This window comes from Nannobrachium achirus, assembly GCF_963921795.1.
Source record: "Nannobrachium achirus genome assembly, chromosome: 21".
NCBI lineage: Eukaryota > Metazoa > Chordata > Actinopteri > Myctophiformes > Myctophidae > Nannobrachium > Nannobrachium achirus.
This window is the reverse complement of record NC_137828.1, coordinates 1,603,457-1,626,370: the sequence shown is the minus strand read 5'-3', so window position 1 is coordinate 1,626,370 and position 22,914 is coordinate 1,603,457. Positions and strand designations below refer to the sequence as shown.

The 22,914-nt window shown below is 44.1% G+C and overlaps 2 protein-coding genes across 2 annotated transcripts in view; one reads left to right on the top strand and one right to left on the bottom strand.

Moving 5' to 3' along the window:
* dzip1 (DAZ interacting zinc finger protein 1) overlaps window positions 1-8,182 on the top strand; it is a gene marked incomplete at both ends in the record, with an annotated part of 54,312 nt that extends 46,130 nt beyond the window's left edge. Inside the window, 6 exons of the mRNA XM_080752381.1 lie at window positions 386-527; window positions 935-1,118; window positions 3,141-3,312; window positions 6,088-6,212; window positions 6,881-7,019; window positions 8,076-8,182. Of these exons, the coding sequence (XP_080608507.1) occupies window positions 386-527; window positions 935-1,118; window positions 3,141-3,312; window positions 6,088-6,212; window positions 6,881-7,019; window positions 8,076-8,182 (869 nt within the window). The remainder of the gene's footprint in view (window positions 1-385; window positions 528-934; window positions 1,119-3,140; window positions 3,313-6,087; window positions 6,213-6,880; window positions 7,020-8,075) is intronic.
* Window positions 8,183-14,711: 6,529 nt separating this feature from the next.
* cldn10d (claudin 10d) overlaps window positions 14,712-22,914 on the bottom strand; it is a gene marked incomplete at both ends in the record, with an annotated part of 90,399 nt that continues 82,196 nt past the window's right edge. Inside the window, 5 exons of the mRNA XM_080752380.1 lie at window positions 14,712-15,027; window positions 16,141-16,248; window positions 17,914-17,995; window positions 18,839-19,000; window positions 21,202-21,429. Of these exons, the coding sequence (XP_080608506.1) occupies window positions 14,712-15,027; window positions 16,141-16,248; window positions 17,914-17,995; window positions 18,839-19,000; window positions 21,202-21,429 (896 nt within the window). The remainder of the gene's footprint in view (window positions 15,028-16,140; window positions 16,249-17,913; window positions 17,996-18,838; window positions 19,001-21,201; window positions 21,430-22,914) is intronic.

Here is a 22,914-nt window from a genome sequence, read left to right as displayed (position 1 = left end):
TGTATCAATGTATTGCTATCGTACTGATATTGTATCCCTGTGTGGGTTTTGCTTAAAGTTCCCTGATTCTGTCTAGCAGCTGCTGGGACAAACTCAGGGAACATCTCAGAACGTGGAGCCCTTAAACGTCAAGTGTAACTTTATTCCACTTGTTGCAATAAATGATTAAATCTGCTTTGACGTGAGGGTTCTTGACTAAAGTGTGTGCGGTGTGTGTGTGTGTGTGTGTGTGTGTGTGTGTGTGTGTGTGTGTGTCTGTGTGTGTGTGTGTGTGTGTGTGTGTGTGTGTGTGTGTGTGTGTGTGTGTGTGTCTGTGTCTGTGTCTGTGTGTGTGTGTGTGTGTGTGTGTGTGTGTGTGTGTGTGTGTGTGTGTGTGTGTGTCCAGTCTCTCAGAGCAGAGGTCATGTGACCCAGGTGGTCCAACAGCAGGTCAGGACCCCCCAGCCGGCGCCCAGGTCAAAGGTCAACGGACCCCCGCTGCCCGTGAAGACCTCCACCCCAAACTACAGGACCACCACCCCTACCAGGTAGGTCTGATTAGGACTCCTACAACACCATCTGATTTTTTAGAAATTAATTTGGGTCTTGCAGGGCTAAAGAAAACTTGGATTTATGCAATGATTGACTGGTCTACCAGGGCCGTCTGTCAATTACCAAGACAGCTGTTACAGCCAATATGATGTTTTACTGTCCTTCCAAGACCTCATATGATGTTTTATGTATCTTTCAGGACCTCTCCTTTCAGCTCATATGTTTTATGTATCTTTCAGGACCTCTCCATTCAGCTCATATGTTTTATGTTCCTTTAAGGACCTCTCCTTTCAGCTCAGATATGTTTTATGTATCTTTAAGGACCTCTCCTTTCAGCTCAGATATGTTTTATGTATCTTTAAGGACCTCTCCTTTCAGCTCATATGTTTTTTGTATCTTTCAGGACCTCTCCATTCAGCTCAGAGTCTGAGGAAGAGGAAGATGACCTGGAGGAGGAAGATGCAGCACCACAGAACCGCCACCAGGGGGGGCAGTGGGGCACGGCAGCCAAGGCCAGGCCGGGGGTCCCCGCCTCTACGACGGGGGTCCCCGCCTCCAGACTGGGGGTCCCCTCATCCAAGCAGCAGGTAAGACTAGCTTAACACGAGGTCCCTGCTTCATCTCTCTCTCTCGCTGCTGCGATCGCGGTTTTCCCGGCGAACCTGAGCGCAACGGTGGGGGCCGATGGGCAAGGAGGGTCGCGAGCTTATGAGAAACAACTTAAATAAGACCTTAAAACCTGGCGAAAACAGCTGCGTGCATTAGCACAAGATGATGATAAAGGAAATCATTAAATGGAAAACATTAAATTAACTTCTGAAAAGGCTTCTAAGCCTACACTAGCCTACTAGTAAAACTAGTGGAACTACGATCTTGCCACACGTGAATAATTGTGGTTGTAAACAATAAGACAGACAATATAAATCCTTAGTCTAATAATGGGAAGAAGAGGTCATCATCATCATGGCCCCCTTTCCATAATCCCCACACTCCCAAGCCCCCACCGTTGTGCTCAGGTTCACCGGGAAAACCGCGGTCGCCTCTCTGCTAACTAAGCACATGAGTGGAGTGGGGAGGGAACGAAAGCCGCTCCACACTCCAGAGGGCTCTTGTCCCACTCGCTGGTCGCTCTGGTCGGCCACCGCGTCGCTCCGCTCCCCGCCGCTCCGTCGCTCGCCTTGATTTTGCACATCTCTCGCTCCGCGCTCCGCTCAGGGTCGTCAATCAGAGACAGCAGCCAAAATAAAAAAAGTGTTTTGCTACCATGTCCGAAACACTTTCTCCTTTGCTTTGCCACAACAAGTGTTCCCAACACAAATGCCTGCTGTTGAGCCTTTGATGCAGAGCTGCCTTCAATGTTACAAAAGATGCCATCTAAGGCAGGGGTCTTCAACAGGGGGTCCTCAGAGTTACTACAGGGGGTCCTCCAAATCTTCCAATCCTTTTTATATTAACCACTTGAACCCTAGTGTCCATATTCTGAGAACTGTAGCCGAACATAGCAGATCTACAAGCTCACAACGCCTCGCGCTGCTGTCGGCTATTTTCGGCAAAGAGGTTTGGTGTAGAGGGGAAAAAGAGTAAAATGTCAAGTCTATTAGGTAACGAAGGCTCAAGTGGTTAAATATCTGAAAACACTAATTGACATGAATCCAAAATACACTGATGATTGTGCTGTCAAACAATGAAACTATATGGAATCTATGAACAGGTTGTGGGGGTCCCTGCTTCATCTCTCTCTCAGCTAAGGAGTCCCTGCTTCATCTCTCTCTCTTAACTAAGGGGTCCCTGCTTCATCTCTCTCTCTGCTAAGGAGTCCCTGCTTCATCTCTCTCTCAACTAAGGGGTCCCTGCTTCATCTCTCTCTCAACTAAGGGGTCCCTGCTTCATCTCTCTCTCAACTAAGAGGTCCCTGCTTCATCTCTCTCTCAGCTAAGAGGTCCCTGCTTCATCTCTCTCTCTTAACTAAGGGGTCCTCGGCCTGAAAACGTTGAAGACCCCTGATCTAAGGCATTGTATTTTTTAATAAGACGGCTTATTGATTAATCACCACAACCGAGAGAAGGAGGCGACTCGTGGCGTGTGTTTTTCATTCAGCCACATCAGTCTCACTTGCATTTCAAATCCTATCCTTTGACTGGCTGGTGATAGGCCTATATAACTTAACTGACACAAGGTAGGCTATTTATAAACATAGCCTACTTGTGTGACTGATATAGATACATTTGACTTGAGAAATCGTGATAAAGGATTCTCTGTCTGCTCTCCTCTCCACTGTGCCGGACCGGGTGCACTGCGTCACTTCGTTGGAAACATGTGGCGTGCGGCCCCAACAGGGATCGTCTAGTAGCGGAGGAGGGTCAGCGTTGCAAGGAGCGGAGGAAAATCCTTGCTCCAAAGCCACTCAGACCCATTTGAAAAGTCGCTCGCTCTCGCTCAACTAAAAAAACGGCCCGCACCGCTCCCCGTGCCGCTCGCGCTCCACTCACACGCTCTGCCTAGGACTGAATAACACTGAAGACCCCTGGTTTAACTTAGATTGCATTTTCCTCTTATTTCTTTGACCCAAATCTAATCAAATTCCCCCCCCCCCCCCCCCCCCCCCTCAGCCCCCTCCCCCCTCCTCAGTGACCCAGACAGCGGTCACCACCTTGGAGAGTGCAGAGGAGTGGTCTGACGTCAGCGAACTGCAGGAGATAGACCCCCAACAGCTGACCAGCTACCAGACCAGAGACCCCCAGCTGACCAGAGACCCCCAGCAGCACAGCAACAAGACTAAAGGTTAGGGTTGTTGGTGTGAACCTCCAACAGATGCTTGTCAGCAGACCTTAAGGCCCTCGCTGGGGTATAGGGTTCTACAAGTGCGGATAGGAGGGCTGGATTCAGAACCATTTAATGATTTATAGATAAATAATTAAGTCTTAAAATCAATTCTAAGGTTCACAGGGAGCCAATGGAGGGAGGCGAGGACAGGGGTGATATATATGGTCACGCCGTTTTGTGCCTGTGAGGAGGCGGGCTGCTGCATTTTGGACAAGTTGCAGGCGCTTGAGTGACGTCTGCTCGATGCCAGTGTATAAAGAATTGCAGTAATCAAGTCTGCTTGAGATGAACGCATGAATAGCCATCTCTAGTTGATGACGGGGGAGATATTGTTTAACTTTGGCCAGAAGTCAAAGTTGAAAGAAACTAGTTTTAACAACGGAACTGATGTGTTGGCTGAATTTAAAGGCACTGTCGAAAGTAACACCAAGGTTTTTGGCAGATGGACGGATATATGGGGAGAGAGAGTCTGGGATAGTGCAGGGTGGGGTAGGGTCATCATGGCCAAATAGTATGTTGTGTTTAAACAAACAAGACAAGAGACGATCAAGAAATGATTACAGTACTATTCATAATATAAAGCCATGTAACACTTATTGCACACCAATGAATGATTGTTTTAGTGATAATATGTTTTACGTTTGCCAATTGTCATCGGCCATAACCTCACAGTCACAACAACTGGCCAATAATAAAAGATACCAGTTATGTTCAGAATTTGTCGTCTCACATCTTGTCCACAAAATATTAGAACACACTCAATAGTGGGTTCGATAAAAGCACGGCACAATAAGCTGGATCAATAAGGTGATCATTATCAATAAGAATTAAAGAGTAGGGCTGTCACAATTATTACATAATCGTCTAATCGCAATTATTTGACATAATCACAATTATTTTGTAATAATCGTCATAATTGTTTCCATGCTGAAAAACTTTCATATATTTAAAAAGAATTACCAAAATAGTGGAGATAGCAGATCTACAAGCTCACAATGTGACACCTTGTGAGCTTGTAGATCGGCTATTTCCACCATCAATGTTATTTTTTAAGTATAAAGTTATTAAATATGTCAGTAATTTCTTTGTATATTTAGGTTATGATTTCATATCTGCCATGTGCAACTTCAAAGCCTACAAGCCAAACAGAAATGTAATTGTCAACGACAAAAAAACACAATTAAATCGTTAATCCCAGTTATTTGAGTGACAATTAATCGTCATGTAAAATGTCATAACACATTATGAAACTTAGTTTGTATGTTTATTTCTATCAGGCCAGACAGCCAGTGAACTGACCAGAACAGTGGAGAGGCACTATAATGTCTCTGACCACCGAGCGTTTCGCCAGAAAGGTTCCGGTTCAACTACAAAACGAAGTCACTCAGAACTTCTGAAAAGCATTTCCCCGAGTAAAGCCCTTTGCACACAGGACAGTTGCGTTTTTTTTTTTTTTTTTCGTTTGCTGCATGAATAAAACACATTGGATTTGTTGTGCAATGCTGTGCGGAATCGGCGCTGCGGATCCCAAAAGGAGTCATAAAAGGAGTGATGAGTTTTTTTACCGCATGCGACAAGACGCACGAATCGAACTGGGTTCGATCGAGAGAAAAAAAACGCACGGCCGCAGCCACTCGTCGCACGGCTAATTCGGATCCGGTGTGCATGAGGTCGTAGAGAATCATTGTTTTCTTTAAAAAAATGAAATTGTCCGTTTTATCCGTGCGGATAAACGCGCCTGTGTGCAAAGGGCTTTAGAGTTCGGAAAGCTGCACGTCTGAAAGCCGGAATTCTCTGACGAAAAGTTCGGTGGTCAGAGACAGTATGGACAGGCCTTCATTGTGTCAGTGAGCTGAGCTGACCACACCTTTATTATGTGGCCAGACTATCAGTGAGATAATAACCCCTAAAATAACTGCTGTAAATACATATTTAATCAATGGTATTGTTTATGGATACATGTCCTTGATGTCGTCTCTACCAGGGCAGTGTGTCTGTGAGCTGACAAACTTTTTTGTTGTGAAACTACACAAATATGGCCAAGCAGCATTCTGCTTCTGCGGCCCGACGTCTTGGAATGATCTCCCACTTTACCTACCCGTAATTGCCGGACTATAAGCCGTGGCTTTTTTCCCATGTGTTGAACCCTGCGGCTTATACAAAGGTGCAGCTTATATAGAGATTTTTACAGCTAACGGCCAGGTAGTTAGTTTTACAATGGTCTTTAACAAGGATTTATATAGAGATTATTACAGCTAACAGCCACCAGGGGCGCTCTAGCGGGAAGCAGGAAGGACACCTGCGGCTTATAGTCAGGTGCGGCTTATAGTCCAGCAATTACGGTAATACACTTTACCTAAGACACTTTACCTAAGACAGGCCCGCTCTGCAGATAGTTTTAAAGCACAGCTCAAGACCCACTTTTTCACTCTAGCTTTTAGCGAACTTTCCCTGCTGCTCGCCGCTTTTATTGTTATTATTAGTGCTATTATTACAGTTTTTGTTATTATTATTGCTATGTTTTTGCTTTTACTTATGCATTATTGTCATTATGCGTGAAGCTCTCGTGCTGTGTTTTCGTGTTCTTTTGTTCTTTGCCTGCTTTGTTTTTATGTGAAGCACACTGTGTTGCAGTCTCTGCATGACGGGTGCTGTATAAATAAAGTTTATTATTATTAATATTTCAGGACAGACAGTCAGTGAGCTGAACAGTCATATTGTTGTGTATTTCAGGTCAAACCGTCAGTGAGCTGACCAGAGCAGTACAGAGGCAGCAGGCTGCAGACAGAGGACACAAGAAGCCACCAGGGGGCGTCAGTGTGCTACCAGGGAGGAAGGATGTGGTGCAGGAACTGATGGTGAGCTTTGATACACATTACACCTCTGATTAGAAATGTAACAATTTACAGTTTGGCATTTAGCAGACACTCTTATTCCAGAGTGATTTACAATAAGCAAGGTAATACATCAATACATCAACATCAATCAATCAGTAGAGAACTGTCTAGATGGTTAACATTATGTTGTATCTCTTATATGATATCTTCAGTACACAGACATAGAGAACTGTCTAGATGGTTAACATTATGTTGTATCTCATATATCTTCAGTATACAGACATAGAGGACTGTATAGATGGTTAACATTATGTTGTATCCTATATCTTCAGTACACAGACATAGAGGACTGTATAGATGGTTAACATTATGTTGTATCTTCAGTATACAGACATAGAGGACTGTCTAGATGGTTAACATTATGTTGTATCTCATATATCTTCAGTATACAGACATAGAGGACTGTCTAGATGGTTAACATTATGTTGTATCTCATATATCTTCAGTACACAGACATAGAGGACTGTATAGATGGTTAACAGTATGTTGTATCTCTTATATCTTCAGTATACAGACATAGAGAACTGTATAGATGGTTAACAGTATGTTGTATCTCATATATCTTCAGTATACAGACATAGAGAACTGTATAGATGGTTAACAGTATGTTGTATCTCATATATCTTCAGTACACAGACGTAGAGGACTGCAGTGATTGGCTCACCTCCTCCCTGGAGGATGAAGGTTCTAAAGCCATGAAGAAGACTCTGGAGTCCAGCAGCACCAGCGCCTGGGGGACCTCGACGGGGAACCGGAACCAAAGATCTGGTGAGTCTAGAACCTCTACTGGGAACCACAACCCTAGTGCTGACATCTACATAGAAATCACATCCTGCACATCATTCTACATTCATGCAAAGTCCTAACTCTGACTGGGGAGGGAGATGGGGGAGATTATTCTAATGATCATTACATCCCATTAAAAAAATGTAGGATGAGAAAATGGGATTAACTCAAGTCATGACTTGAGGGCATTGTGTTGGCATAGCTCAGGGGTAGAGAAACTGGTATTAGAGCACGAAGGGTATAAATCCCGAAGGGTTCCCATTTCGAATCCGGGCTCCCCCTGAGTTAATGTCGAAGGGTCCTTGGGCAAGACTCTGAACCCCTAATTGCCTCCGGTGAGCAGGTTGGTGCCTTGCATGGCTTCCTCCGCCACCGGTGTATGAATGTGTGTGTGAATGGGTGAATGTAATGCACAATCTATGTAAAGCGCTTTGGATTAAAAGCGCTATATAAATGCACCATTTACCATTTACAGTATAAAACTGTGATGTTGTCATCTAATGCAGTGGTCTGGGGACCACCAGTGGTCCTTGTGGGGGTCCCTGTGCAAACACACTTTGTTTGCACAGGGAAGGTACAGTTTCATAACGGTACAGTTCACAGTCAGAATCAAGCATTCAACCAAGCTGTGTGTATAAAAATAAAAACAAATGTATGATGACTTCATCTCTCTCTCTCTCTTTCTCTCTCTCCCCCTCTCCCTCTCCCTCTCTCTCTCTCTCTCTCTCTCCCTCTCCCTCTCCCTCTATCTCTCTCTCTCTCTCTCTCTCCCCCCCCTCTCTCTCTCTCTCTCTCTCTCTCTCTCTCTCTCCCTCTCTCTCCCCCTCTCTCTCTCTCTCTCTCTCTCTCTCTCTCTCTCTCTCTCTCTCTCTCTCTCTCTCTCTCTCTCTCCCCTCTCTCCCCCTCTCTCTCTCTCTCTCTCTCTCCCTCTCTCTCTCTCTCTCTCTCTCTCTCTCTCTCTCTCTCTCCCCCCCCTCTCTCTCTCTCTCTCTCTCTCTCTCTCTCTCTCTCTCTCTCTCTCTCTCTCTCTCTCCTCAGGTGTGGCTGAAGCAGGGACAACAGGAAGTACTCTGCAGACAACAGGAAGTACAGTGAAGAGCAGCTTGGTGTCTCTCAGCGACCTCAGTGACTCTGAGGACATCTAGCGCTGACTCTGATTGGTTGATTGAACATGTAATTAGTCAGAGATTTAGGCCACGTTCAGACTGCAATAGCCTGACACTCAGCCTGAATTGACATTTCGTTTCACTTCATTATTCAGTCTGAAAGTGGTTTCCCCCAAGGCGATTGCAGGGATGGGCGTTGCCAAAAAGAGGCAGTCTTCAGCGATTGGTTCACCGACCAACACATGACATAGTGTGGCTGGCTAGTGGCTAGCCTGTAGCTTGCTAGTGCTACTTGCTAACCAAAGAAACAGTCAGAATAAATGCACTACGAACTAGTAATCAAACACAACATAACATGCCTGCTACTGGTGTTTCATAGCGAGATCGATACGATTGCATTTTACCGCATTTTATCGCGATCACAAGACGCTGATTCACGACGCTGATTCGCCGATCGGATTTTCAACCGAGGAAGGACTCTTCAATGAGATCACTTCTAGACCCCTGAATCGCCAAAACAAAACATTTAAAGGGGTGTGGCTAGCGATTCAGGGTCTGGAACTAGGCTAAGGCGAGGTCCCGGGACATCGCCGCTGCGTTTAGCTTTTTATCCGGCGTTCGTTTGAAGCCGTGTCAGGTACTACTTCCTTGTTCACTACAAGGAAGATAAGGAAGGTAGGGACATCACGTGACAACAGGGATGCCACCATGTCCGGCCATACAGCTCACCATCGGTGCCAGAACTCACACCGGAAGTGCGATGAAATACGTGACAGTGAATGGAGCCGGCTAGATCACCTCATGAACAAACCTGGAAGAAACACTATTTATGAACGACTGAGACCTTTGTCATATAATCTGTTCAGGAATATAAAAGAAGACATATCAAAGGTATTTTTCCAGTTATTTGCTTTTCGATGTGCACAGTGCATAATGAAATAATAATAATAACAGTAATTGTTTCTGTCTCCGAAGTATCGCGAGATTTGGTTCCCAGACAGACAGGAAACGGTGGATAGTCTTGCGATACGTGGCACGTTTAGAAACATACTTGTGCTCTTTAGATACTGCTATAACATGACACAGTGTCAGTGGACACATCAAAAATCAACACAGCAGAAAAATTATTGTGACATGCCTTCTTTTATTTTCCTGAGATGAGTATGTTATAAAGGTCTCAATTGTTCAGAAATAGTGTTTATTCATGAGCTGCTCCGACTGGCTCCAGTGCATTCTACCGAACTTCCGGCTGCAGTTTGGCACCCATGGTGCGACCAATCTGCCACTTGGAACTGCGAGATAGCGAAAGGGGCGTGGCTGTCTTAACCTCCTATTTACCTTGGTTTACCATTCAGCCTGGTAACGTGGCTGCAGTGCAGTAGGCTGTATGCGAGCCATGATGTCACACGCGTCGTTTCTTGCGTTTCCGTTGTTCACGCGGCGACACAAGGGGAGACTGGTGTCGGCTTGTCCACCCAAAAATCCAGTCTTACTTTGTTCTGTTTTCAACCCTCGAAAATGCAGTTGTCGTCTCAACAGAAGGCATATCTGACTTTTCATTTTGTGGAATTCTCGCTGCACGGACACGGACCGTGTGTAAATTCCTCGAGTTTTCACCTCCCGGAGTTAAGCCATCCGTGGCTAACCCTTGGTGTTGTGTGCCAAAAGTGGCCGATCTACAAGCTCACAGCAGCATCGCATCCGCGTCTCCGCGCGGCACTGTGAGCTTGCAGATCGGCCACCTTCCAGAGGACGCTGAAACTTGCAGGATGAGTGTGCACTGTGTGTGCAGCGATCGAGTCACAGCAGTCAGACGTGCAGTGCTCACGTCTCGGTTCGGTCTGAAAAAATCAGCTCGATCAACTCATGCATGCGACGCTAATTCGAATGACACCCGCAAATGGAAACGGGCTAAATTCACTTTGTCTTAATGCGAATTTCTGATAATTTGCTTCCTATTTTCGAATAAGCTTATGGAAACATGGCTTATGTTGCGCCTCAACCCTTACGCCTAAGCCTGTAGATCGGTTAGTAGATAAGCTTGTAGATCGGTTAGTAGATATACAGTATAGGGCCCCGAAGGCTAAAGGGATAATACAACAAGATGTCCAGGGTACTTGTTTTACATCGTGGTCGTATGTATTCAATTCATCAACAAAGCATATCGTCGTTGTCGGGTGGAATGTCCAAAAGCGTTCGTTTTGTATTTCTCATTTAGAAAATGTACTAAACTAGTGAAAACAGCCGATCTACAAGCACACAATGCCTCACACAACATTGCGAGGCGTTGTGTGCTTAGTTGTAGATCGGCTGTTTTCACTAGTTTTGTGCGACGGCCTTGTATGATGAAGCTCTACTTATATTAGTGAAAAAACATACTCATTTGAAACTTGGAGATACAAGGTTTCTACCCGACAGCGACGATAACATGTTTTTACACAATAATTCATTCATGTCGTCAACAAATATAAACAACTTTATGTACAAAGGAGAAAGGGGAAAAACAGCAGTGAAAGACTCCTCATTTAATTTACACTTTTACCTCATCTTGTGGTAGCATCTACCAGTAAGACGCCTCAGGGTGACATGCGTCTGGCCAGTGATGTATATTGGACCAGTTACCCATATATGGAGACCCCTGGTACCCATATATGGAGATCCATGTACTGTATATGGAGATATGCTGTGAGAGCCCAAACATGCTTACTCAGTTATTTGTTATGTGAAAGTCCTTATGTTCTATGGTGGCCCACAGGGCTCTGTACTCGGTCCGCTCCCTTTCCCCCATCAATACCAAATCCCTTGACTAGAAAACTAGCCGATCTACAAGCTCACAACGCAGCTTGTAGATTGTAACAAACATCAACACGGCAAAAGCAAAAAAAAAAAAAAGATATATATATATATATATATATATATATATATATATATATATATATATATATATATATATATCCAAGCAATTTGCACATATACAGATAATTTAGTTCATTGTTTGATGTAGTTATCTAACATCTATATCCATAAGAGATAGTTATCGTTGTAATCTAGTCTGGCAGATTATCAATATAAATAATAGTGATGGGATGATATGAAAATGTCACGTTTATTGTGACAAAAGAACGATTTATGATTTTTTCACGATAATCAAAATCCATTATCTTGGGCGGAACATTTGGCCAAAGATAGCAGATCTACAAGCTCATAAAGCGTTACAACGTGACACGTTGTGAGCTTGTAGATCGGCTATTTTTTGGCAAAGACATTTGATAGAGTGGGGGGAAAAAGACTGTATCAAGTACGTATATTATACCTTGTACCTTTTACCATTTACCAGTTATAGAGGGTTTAAATGGTACCAGATATGCAGCTCTGCAAATTAAAGGTGAATTGATCCCAGTGCATGACGGAGGACAATATCACCATGAATTAAATCTCCATGATACGATTATCCTGAGTGTTTTTTATCACGATAAACGATAATATCACTTATCATCCCATCCTAGTAATTGGTGTAATCTAGTCTGGCAGATTATCAATAGAAATGATTTGTGTGCAGGAGAATTGATTAGACTGAATGCACCATAGCTATGACTGAAATTACACCCATTTATTTACTTTGTCCTGGTGCCAATCTGTTAGCGTAACTTTAGATCTGGTGGCATTTCTTTTATATACATATTTAATATTCTTGGACATACATGTTTTAGAAAAATCACTTGTTTTTTATGTTGAAATATTATTTTTATGATTTTGCACTCCACTTGAGGTACTGTTGTAGACTTGATCCTTTTTTTACACAAACTTTGTTAAGCCTTTACGTGTCGTTTGAAAGAAATGAAAATATTTATACGAAAAATAAAATATAATGTACATTAATTGTTTGTTTCGTGTTGAAAAAGCATTACAGTTATGATGTATACGAGCGCATGCGCACACAAACAATCAAGGTTTACTTTTTCACAATGGTGTAAGTAACCCATTTTTTTCACCCAGTGCCAATAGAATCTCCTAAGCTGTAATCCTGGGCTCTGCTCTCCCTCTGCCAACCTGGGCAGAGCCCTGAACTGAGCTCATGCTTCCTTCAGTGCATGAGGAGTGAGCAGGCCACTTCTTATCACATGACGGGGGGAGTGACGGGGGTAGGACGTAGCACCCAGCGTCCCAGTGGGAATCGAACCCAGGACCTTCTATCTGTGAGTGCTACCGACTGTGGCCAAATAAAACTCAGCACAAGGGTAAACTGATGCCCAGGTAGCTCAGTCGGTAGAGCTCTCGCCTTTGAACCGCAAGGTCATGGGTTCGATTCCGGGCACCGCCAACACAGCGTATGAGTAGCACGGCTTGGCAAGTCGTGCGGCAAGTACTGGGAGCTGATGGTAGGTGTGGCGCTCCACCTCAGCAGTACATCTTCCAGGGGTCTAGCGCATTGTAACGGGGACAGACTCCCGCGTGTTACCGGCTGATACCGACAATAAGCCACTCCCGACCTACTTGACTGTGGCCAAATAAAACTCAGCACAAAAAAGAAAGGAAACTTGACTTCAGTCCATTATATCTCCCCTTTAATCATACCAATTGGAATTGTGTTTTATATCATTTGTATTGTTGATTTGTCACCTTTACAACGAGGTACAGCTTGTAAGGATCTGGCATTCGTGGAATGAGCAACACAGCCAAACGTGTGGGTAGCGCCCCTCCAAAGATGGTCAAAATGGCCTGGCAGGCCTGCAATACTGTTCTGTTGGTGTTCACCTTTGTTGCTTGGAGCATTGAATGATTGCACTCACTCTCCCACAGTAATAAGGAAAAGATAAAAACAACACCCATTTTTACACTTTGTTAATGTTAAGCTCAGTGTCAGGGAAGCCCAAAACGAGAGTAAATGCCAGCAGAACAGTATTGCAAGCCATTTTGGCAAAGCGTTGGTTGGCGCTACCCACGTTTGGCTGTGTAGCTCATGCCTGATGCTTACAAGCTGTACCTCGTAAAGGTGACTAATCAACGATAAAAATGATATAAAACACAATACAAATTGGTATTATTAAAGGGGAGATATAATGGACCGAAGTCAAGTTTCCTTTCTTTTTGTGCTGATTTTACATTCAATTCTGGGGGTCCTTGACATGATAAGTTTTGAGAACCACTGATATAGAAACATTACTGTTAGAAGACATTTGTAGAACCGGTCTAAATGGGTTCATCATTCAATAACCTGTTGAATCATGAATCCAAGCTTAGGATTTCATCAGTGAATTCACTTTATCTTCATGTAAGACCTTTCTGTTTGGATGTTCTGGCAGCTTTCCTCATGTGAGAGTCACTCCATGGAGACTTGAATTCATGGATATTTTGTAATTTCTTTTGACAATAATTTCATGACCAGCAGTGGTTTCCTATGGAGACACAAAGAGCCTGCTTGGTTCCCTTTGAATAATATTGCATTACGAAAAGGTTTAGAATTAGATTAGATAGATTAAAATGGACAGTACTTTTGTAAATCAAGGATCAGTTCAACACAAGAAAAATTACATTTATGAAAAGTTATAGAGGAAACAAATATTCATATTCAGAGGCTCCTGTAAATTACCAAAACCAGGTTTTAAGGCTATATGAGACAACAATGTACAAATGTGAATATATATTGATTGGTTGATTGATTAATTGAATACCTTACTAGTCAGACATGTAAACAGCACATAGGTCCAGTCAGACATCAAAGTTAAAAGGATAACACAAAGTCCAGGGGAATTGTTTCCATTAGGGTCCTATGTACTTAAATCCATAAACTTAGCATATAATACAAAAGTAACACAATAATTGCCTACATGTAATCAACACACACTAAACACTATACATTTACAAAGGAGAAGGGGGAGAAAATGGCTGCTAAAATGACACCTCTTTTCTATAGGAATTCAGTTCAATTGGTGTTCCTCCCAGAAGCCTCATTAGATGATAAAATTACCAAAAATTACTTTTTTTTCTTTTCTTTTTTTTTACCTCACAGAAATAATGCCTATCGTCCTGTTGAGTTGATAATCTGTCATTGTTGGCTTTAAAGGGCCAGTTCACCTCTGGTACAACCAGATCTTTTTTTATTGTTGTTTGGGACAAGATTAACACAATCCTGAGTTATTTGTTGTGTTCAATCTGTGTTTTTAGATATTTTAGTATTTCAGCATTCTACATTAGATTGTTTTGTGTACAATAAATAACTCAGGATTGTGTTGATCGTGTCCCAAACAACAATACAATAAGATCTGGATGTCCCAGAGGTGAACTGATCCTTTAAAGGAGTAGTTCACCCCCAAAATGATTTTTTTTTTCCTATTGATTACTCACACCATGGAGACTTGAGTTCAATAATATTTTTTCTTGAACTCCATCTGGTCCCCATCCAGAATCAATGGTGGTAAATTTACTATAATAAAGTTGTTGTCTTAGGAATGCAACAAATACAAAATAATATCATTGAACTCAAGTCTCCATGGTGTGAGTAATCAATAGGAAAAAAAGGTCATTTTGGGGGTGAACTACTCCTTTAACTGTCTGAGGAAGATGTGGCTCAGACGAAGTCGTCTCTGCTGTACGTCCTGGGGGTCCTGGGGGTCCCTGAAGTCCTGGGGGTCCCTGGGGTCCTGGGGGTCCCTGAAGTCCTGGGGGTCCCTGGGGTCCTGGTAGCTGTGGTCCCTCGGCTCTTCCTGCCCTCGTAGAACAGCGGGGGTCCCAGGCTCACCCTGGAGGTGGTGGGGGGTCTCTGGGTCACCCTGGAGGTGGTGGGGGGTCCCAGGCTCACCCGGGAGGTGGTGGGGGGCTGCATGTAGGTGCGTGGGGTCCGGGCCGTGGCGTAGGTGTGAGCCCTGCTGGGCCTCTTCTGGCCTCTGAGAGGGGAGGGAACGGGAAGACGTCCGTTAGCTGTTTGGTCTCAGGTGTAAAACAACCTTTTCATTCACACTGTTACTTTATAGAACCTTACGTTATATTACACTACACACATATGTAAATCTTTCCCCCTTAAGATTTTTTGGGGGCATTTTCTAAAGTACCCCCTGCAGTAGATCCGCGTACCCCGGTCCCATTTGAGAAACACTGAAAATGCCCCCAAAAAGAAAAATAGAAGTATAAATCACGATAATATCATTCATAGTTAAATAATTAACTACATTTGAATTAGAAGGAGAAACAACATTTACTGTTATGTTTAATGATGACACTTGGAGAGACTTGTTGTGAGCCTGACCCAAAATGCATGGTCCCATGCAGGCAACTGGGCTGTGTTTGAATGTTGTTCGGATGTTATTGACATGATAACTGGTCTGACATGTCATGGCCACAGTGTTGAAAATAAATCTGTTCAGGAGCACCCTGTAGACCAGGGGTCTTCAACAGGGGGTCCGGGAACCCTACGGGGTCCTCCAAATCTTTGTGTGATAGGGGGGGGGGGGGGGGGGGGGGCTGAGTTACTAGGGCCCAAGGTGGAGGGGCCTTATACTTTAGCTATTGAAAAATAGCAGATCTGCAGAGCTTGTAGATCTGCTATTTTTAAAAGTCGTGAAATTGTGTGCAAAACTTTGAATATATGTATTTTTTAAGAAAACATTTGCAACACAATCTTTGCTTCTAGGGTGGTCCCTGGAACTAAATATTTTGAGATGGGGGTCCGTGGCCAAATACATATCATTTTGGGGGTCCTTCACATGACAAATTTGAGCACCACTGACATAGAAACATAGTTTTTTTTTTCTCCAAAAAAATATTCAAGGACTTGCACAAAATGTTCACGATTAAAAAAAAAATAGCAGATCTACAATCTACTGAGCTCGTAGATCTGCTATTTTTCCCCTATGAAGAACATTCACGGGGGGCCCGTGGTGAATCCTTGTACCCAGGGCCCAGAATTTGTAGAGGACCAAATTCTGGGCCCTGGGTAGTGGGTACAAGGATTACTCTGCCAGTGAGTCCAGCCCTGACAGGTAGAAAACAGATGTTCTTACGTTGATCGCAGGCCTTCTTTTCCAGAGAAATACGTCATCACTGACGACGCAACGATCAGCAGGATGGCTCCGCCCCAGCCAATGAAAAGAGCCGCTCCCAACTCAAACCTAATTGGTAAATGGTGCATTTATATAGCGCTTTTATCCAAGGCGCTTTACACAGATTGTGCATTACATTCACCCATTCACACACATTCACACAGTGATGTCAGAGTAAACCATGCTTGGCACCAACCTGCTCATCAGGAGCAATTAGGGGTTCAGAGTCTTGCTCAAGGACTCTTCGACATTAACTCAGGGGGAGCCCGGATTCGAACTGGGAACCCTTCGTGCTCTAATAACGGCTTCTCTACCCCTGAGCTATGCCGCCCCGGATTAACGTAATTAATATGACTGTTCTCCCAGCTCAAACCTAATTAAACATAACTTAATTAATATAACTGATCTCACAGCTCAATTAATTATTTTATATACTTAAGCTATTGAAAAATAGCAGATCTGCAAGCTCTGCGAGCTTGTAGATCTGCTATTTTTGACAAGTCGTGAACATGTGTGCAAATCTTTGAATATATATTTTTTAAGCAAACATTCGCAACACAGTCTTTTCTTCTGGGGGGTCCCTGGAACTAAATATTTTGAGATGGGGGTCCGTGGCCAAATACATATCATTTTGGGGGGTCCTTCACATGAAAAGGTTTGAGCACCACTGACATAGAAACATATTTTTTTCCAAAAACCTTGAAGAAATATTCAAGGAAAAAAAAGAAAATAGATCTACAAGCTTGCAGCGCCTAACCCTAACCCTGGGGGGTTTTAAACTCTCTCTCTTTAACTCCATCACATCCAGCAGAGTTCAAATGTCTGCTTTTATTTCCCATTCACTGCTATTATAGAAATACCAACTGATATTAGACCAGGGGTTTTCACAGTGGGTGACGGGGCACCCTGGGGTGCCGTGACGGCAGTCCAGGGGTGCCGCGAGATCATTTGATAATATATGGAATTTATTTGGACGCTTGAAAAAATATTTAGTATCATTTTAAACTTGAAGTACAAAGTTATTTTCAGTCAGTTCTCACCAAAATGGATATTATCTCAACGTTTTCCTCTCAACATAATCACTAAAATATCATCACTGTCGGGCAGAAACCTTGTATCTCCAAGTTTCAAATGTGTACGTCTTTTGGTAAAGCAAAGCCCTGCTTCATCATACAAGACTGTCACACAAAACGGCCGATCTACAAGCACACAACGCCTCGCGATGCGTTGTGTGCTTGTAGATCTGCTGTTTTCACTAGTTTAGTACATTTTATAGATGATAAATACAAAACAAACGGTTTTGGACATACAAGGTTTCCACCCGACAACGACGATATGCTATAAATATAAGGTGCTGGGAGTGAAAATTATAATGTAGGGGTGCCTCGGATTAAAATAATATGTGACCCAGCATAGCAGAGGGGCAGTCATTTCGGAAAGCACAGCTTTAGACCAGCCCTGAAATTACTTTTCTTTTTTTTTTTCTTTTTTTTTTCTAAAATGTGATAAAGCCACAAAAGCATTTCATAAATATCAGGCTACATTTCTCTTAAACGCCAGAGCTTAACTCTGCATGTTATTTAAGACTTTTTTAAATTAATGTGAAGAGAAACCTCACATTTTGCAGGTTACATTTTATCTAAAAGGCTGAATTTCTCAGATCTAGTATTTCTGCATGGCATAACTCTATAAGCTATATCTACAAGGTAAATGGTAAATGTCATCATCACTCACTTCTGTGACCTGAAGTTTGGATCCACAAACTCACTGATAACCTTGTTACCCCACCAGGAGTAGGTGATGAGACCACAGAACCCTGAGAGAGAGAGACACACACACACACGCACGCACGCACGCACGCACGCACACACGCACACACCAGGAGAGAAAAACAGTGTAAACATAGGATACACAGCAGATCATCATGCAGTAAACATAGCTCTGGTCCATAGCGTTAGAAGGAGTTGTCCTTAACTCCTACTTGATTTTGTGCTTTAACTATTGAAAAATAGCAGATCTACAAGCTCTCAGTGCGAGCTTGTAGATCTGCTGTTTCTTTTGGGTCAGTGGTGTTCAAACTTTTTCATGTGAAGGACCCCCAAAATGATATGTATTTGGCCACGGACCCCCATCTCAAAATGCGAGGCGTTGTGAGCTTCTATTTTTGGCTAAAGTTCTCAGAATATGGACGCTAGGGTTCAAGTGGTTAATATAAAAACAGAGAAAAAAAATCTATCACTCAAAGATTTGGAGGACCCCCTGTAGTAACTCTGGGGACCCCCTATGGGTAGGGGTTTTCAAAATGGGTGACGGGGCACAAATGTGTACGTCTTTTGGTAAAGCAAAGCCCTGCTTCATCATACAAGACTGTCGCACAAAACTAGTGAAAACAGCCGATCTACAAGCACTTGTGTGCTTGTAGATCTGCTGTTTTCACTAGTTTAGTACATTTTATAGATGATAAATACAAAACAAACGGTTTCCACCCGACAACGACGATATGCTATAAATATAAGGTGCTGGGAGTGACAATTATAATGTAGGGGTGCCTCGGATTAAAACTATATTCATGGGGTGACCTGAGACAAAACAGTTTGGGAACCCCTGCCCTAGGGGTCCCGGACCCCCTGTTGAAGAGATAAATAATGAGTGTTCCTACCTGAGGTGAGATAGGTCAGTCCTCCAGCGAAGGTGACCCTAGCGTTGATGACCTCTGACCCTCCGATCTTGGTGCATTTCATCCCGATGAGGGTCAGAACGCCTCCGAAGAACCCTGTGATGACTGCACACACCGCTAGCGCTCTGCAGACATGGAGGAACACTGTGCACGCACACACACACTAGTTAACACACCGCTAGCGCTCTGCAGACATGGAGGAACACTGTGCACACACACACACACTAGTTAACACACCGCTAGCGCTCTGCAGACATGGAGGAACACTGTGCACGCACACACACACTAGTTAACACACCGCTAACGCTCTGCAGACATGGAGGAACACTGTGCACGCACACACACACTAGTTAACACACCGCTAGCGCTCTGCAGACATGGAGGAACACTGTGCACGCACACACACACTAGTTAACACACCGCTAACGCTCTGCAGACATGGAGGAACACTGTGCACGCACACACACACTAGTTAACACACCGCTAGCGCTCTGCACACATGGAGGAACACTGTGCACACACACACACACTAGTTAACACACCGCTAGCGCTCTGCAGACATGGAGGAACACTGTGCACGCACACACACACTAGTTAACACACCGCTAGCGCTCTGCAGACATGGAGGAACACTGTGCACACACACACACACTAGTTAACACACCGCTAGCGCTCTGCAGACATGGAGGAACACTGTGCACGCACACACACACTAGTTAACACACCGCTAACGCTCTGCAGACATGGAGGAACACTGTGCACGCACACACACACTAGTTAACACACCGCTAGCGCTCTGCAGACATGGAGGAACACTGTGCACGCACACACACACTAGTTAACACACCGCTAACGCTCTGCAGACATGGAGGAACACTGTGCACGCACACACACACTAGTTAACACACCGCTAGCGCTCTGCACACATGGAGGAACACTGTGCACACACACACACACTAGTTAACACACCGCTAGCGCTCTGCAGACATGGAGGAACACTGTGCACGCACACACACACTAGTTAACACACCGCTAGCGCTCTGCACACATGGAGGAACACTGTGCACACACACACACACTAGTTAACACACCGCTAGGGCTCTGCAGACATGGAGGAAGACTGTGCACGCACACACACACTAGTTAACACACCGCTAGCGCTCTGCAGACATGGAGGAACACTGTGCACGCACACACACACTAGTTAACACACCGCTAGCGCTCTGCACACATGGAGGAACACTGTGCACACACACACACACTAGTTAACACACCGCTAGGGCTCTGCAGACATGGAGGAAGACTGTGCACGCACACACACACTAGTTAACACACCGCTAGCGCTCTGCAGACATGGAGGAACACTGTGCACGCACACACACACTAGTTAACACACCGCTAGCGTTCTGCACACATGGAGGAAGACTGTGCACGCACACACACACTAGTTAACACACCGCTAGGGCTCTGCAGACATGGAGGAAGACTGTGCACGCACACACACACTAGTTAACACACCGCTAGCGCTCTGCAGACATGGAGGAACACTGTGCACACACACACACACTAGTTAACACACCGCTAGCGCTCTGCAGACATGGAGGAACACTGTGCACGCACACACACACTAGTTAACACACCGCTAGGGCTCTGCAGACATGGAGGAAGACTGTGCACGCACACACACACTAGTTAACACACCGCTAGCGCTCTGCAGACATGGAGGAACACTGTGCACACACACACACACTAGTTAACACACCGCTAGCGCTCTGCAGACATGGAGGAACACTGTGCACGCACACACACACTAGTTAACACACCGCTAGGGCTCTGCAGACATGGAGGAAGACTGTGCACGCACACACACACTAGTTAACACACCGCTAGCGCTCTGCAGACATGGAGGAACACTGTGCACGCACACACACACTAGTTAACACACCGCTAGCGTTCTGCAGACATGGAGGAACACTGTGCACGCACACACACACTAGTTAGAACCCTGTTATGACCGCACACACCGCTAGCGCTCTGCAGACATGGAGGAACACTGTGCACGCACACACACACACACACACACATGTTAACCCATTTAGGCCTAGAATTATTGAATGCTTTAACCAGCAGATCTACAAGCTCGCAGCGCGGCACCGAGTGCCGCGCTGCGAGCTTGTAGATCTGCTATTTTTTTAAAAGTCGTGAAAAGGTGTGCAAATCTTTGAATATATGTATTTTTAAAGCGAACGATTTTAACTCAAATTTTGCTTCTGGGGGGTCCCTGGAATTTGATACTTTGAGATGGGGGTCCGTGGCCAAATACATATCATTTTGGGGGTCCTTACCAGACAAGGCCAGCATGGAGGGGTACTCCTTGCAGTCCGAGACCCCCGTGGTGTCAGACACACAGTCCTTCCAGAGGTTCATATAGTAGTTCCCAGTGGTCAGGACCAGGGTCCCCACCTCAGACCAGGTCCAGTACTCTATAGGGAGGGTGGAGCACACCAGGACCCACCCAGAGAGGCAGCACACGAAGCACCCCAGCTCCACGTACATTACTACTGTCCTGTAAGTTAGAGATGGTATTCATTATTATAATATATAGACAGGTTATTAATTATTACAGTACTCTATGGGGAGGGTGGAACAGACCAGGACCCACCCAGCAGCCCAGCTCCACATACATTACTACTAAGGATCATAAGTTATTCATTATTACAGTACTCTATAGGGAGGGTGGAACAGACCAGTTATTTATAGAGTGATAGAGTGAGTTCCACTGCATATTTCTGCCGCAGACAGTAGAAAGGCAGAGCCACTAGCCAATGAGGTGTAATTGAGGTGTGGAAAATCTGGGAGTGGTGTTAGCTGGGGTATTGGTTGAGCTTCACATGACAATTAACACCTTTGGGGGGAAATATATAATGAGTTCTGCAGTATATTTTTGCCACATATTCCTAATATGTCGATGGGACAATTGGAGGAACAATTGTTTTTTTTACAAGTGAGCCCACACTGTTTCGTAGGAACAGTATCTCTAGTTAATTATTACAGTACTCTATAGGCAGGGTGGAACACACCAGGACAGCACACGAAGCACCCCAGCTCCACGTACATCACTACTGTCCTGTAAGTTAGAGATGGTATTAATTATTACATTACAGTATAGACAGGTTATTAATTATTACAGTACTCTATGGGGAGGGTGGAACACTCCAGGACCCACCCACACAGACAGCACACGAAGCACCCCAGCTCCACGTACATTACTACTGTCCTGTAAGTTAGAGATCATAAGTTATTAATGATTATAATATATAGACATGTTATTAATTATTACAGTACTCTATGGGGAGGGTGGAGCACACCAGGACCCACCCACACAGACAGCACTAAGTTTTGTTAAGATTGACGATCAAATGTCCTCAACAGATCATAATTTTCTTCTTTTTTAACTTTATTTTAGGATCACGGATGTTTACTAAAGAAAATGTCAACCTTTTTTAAATAAAACATGAAACTCAGTTGAGAGGCATATTTCTGCTGGCATGTGACTTTTTGGTAGGATATTATATTTTGTTTCATGTACACCAAATGAACATTCTCAATTTAATGCTGAAAAACTCAAATTACTCAAGTTACTTTTTCTATGTAACTTTATAAGTTACATTTCTCCAGGGGTATAACTTTAACTTGATCAAGTTACTGCCAGTGTGAGTTACTTGTAACTGTACAAGTTACACTTTCAAAGTAACTTCCCCGACACTGTCTATGGCAGTGTTTCTCAACCTTTTTTCTGCATGGGCACACTTTTCATGTCCCAAGAATCCATGGTCACACCAACATAATACGGGGGTGTAAATATCCTCACTGTCGGGAAGAAACCTTGTATCTCCAAGTTTCGGTGCGAGGCGTTGTGTGCTTGTAGATCTGCTGTTTTCACTACTTTTGTGCGACGGCCTTGTCTGATGACGCAGGGCTTTACTTTGCGAAAGAACGTACACATTTGAAAACTTGTAGATACGAGGTTTCTGCCCGACAACGACGATAATAAACCA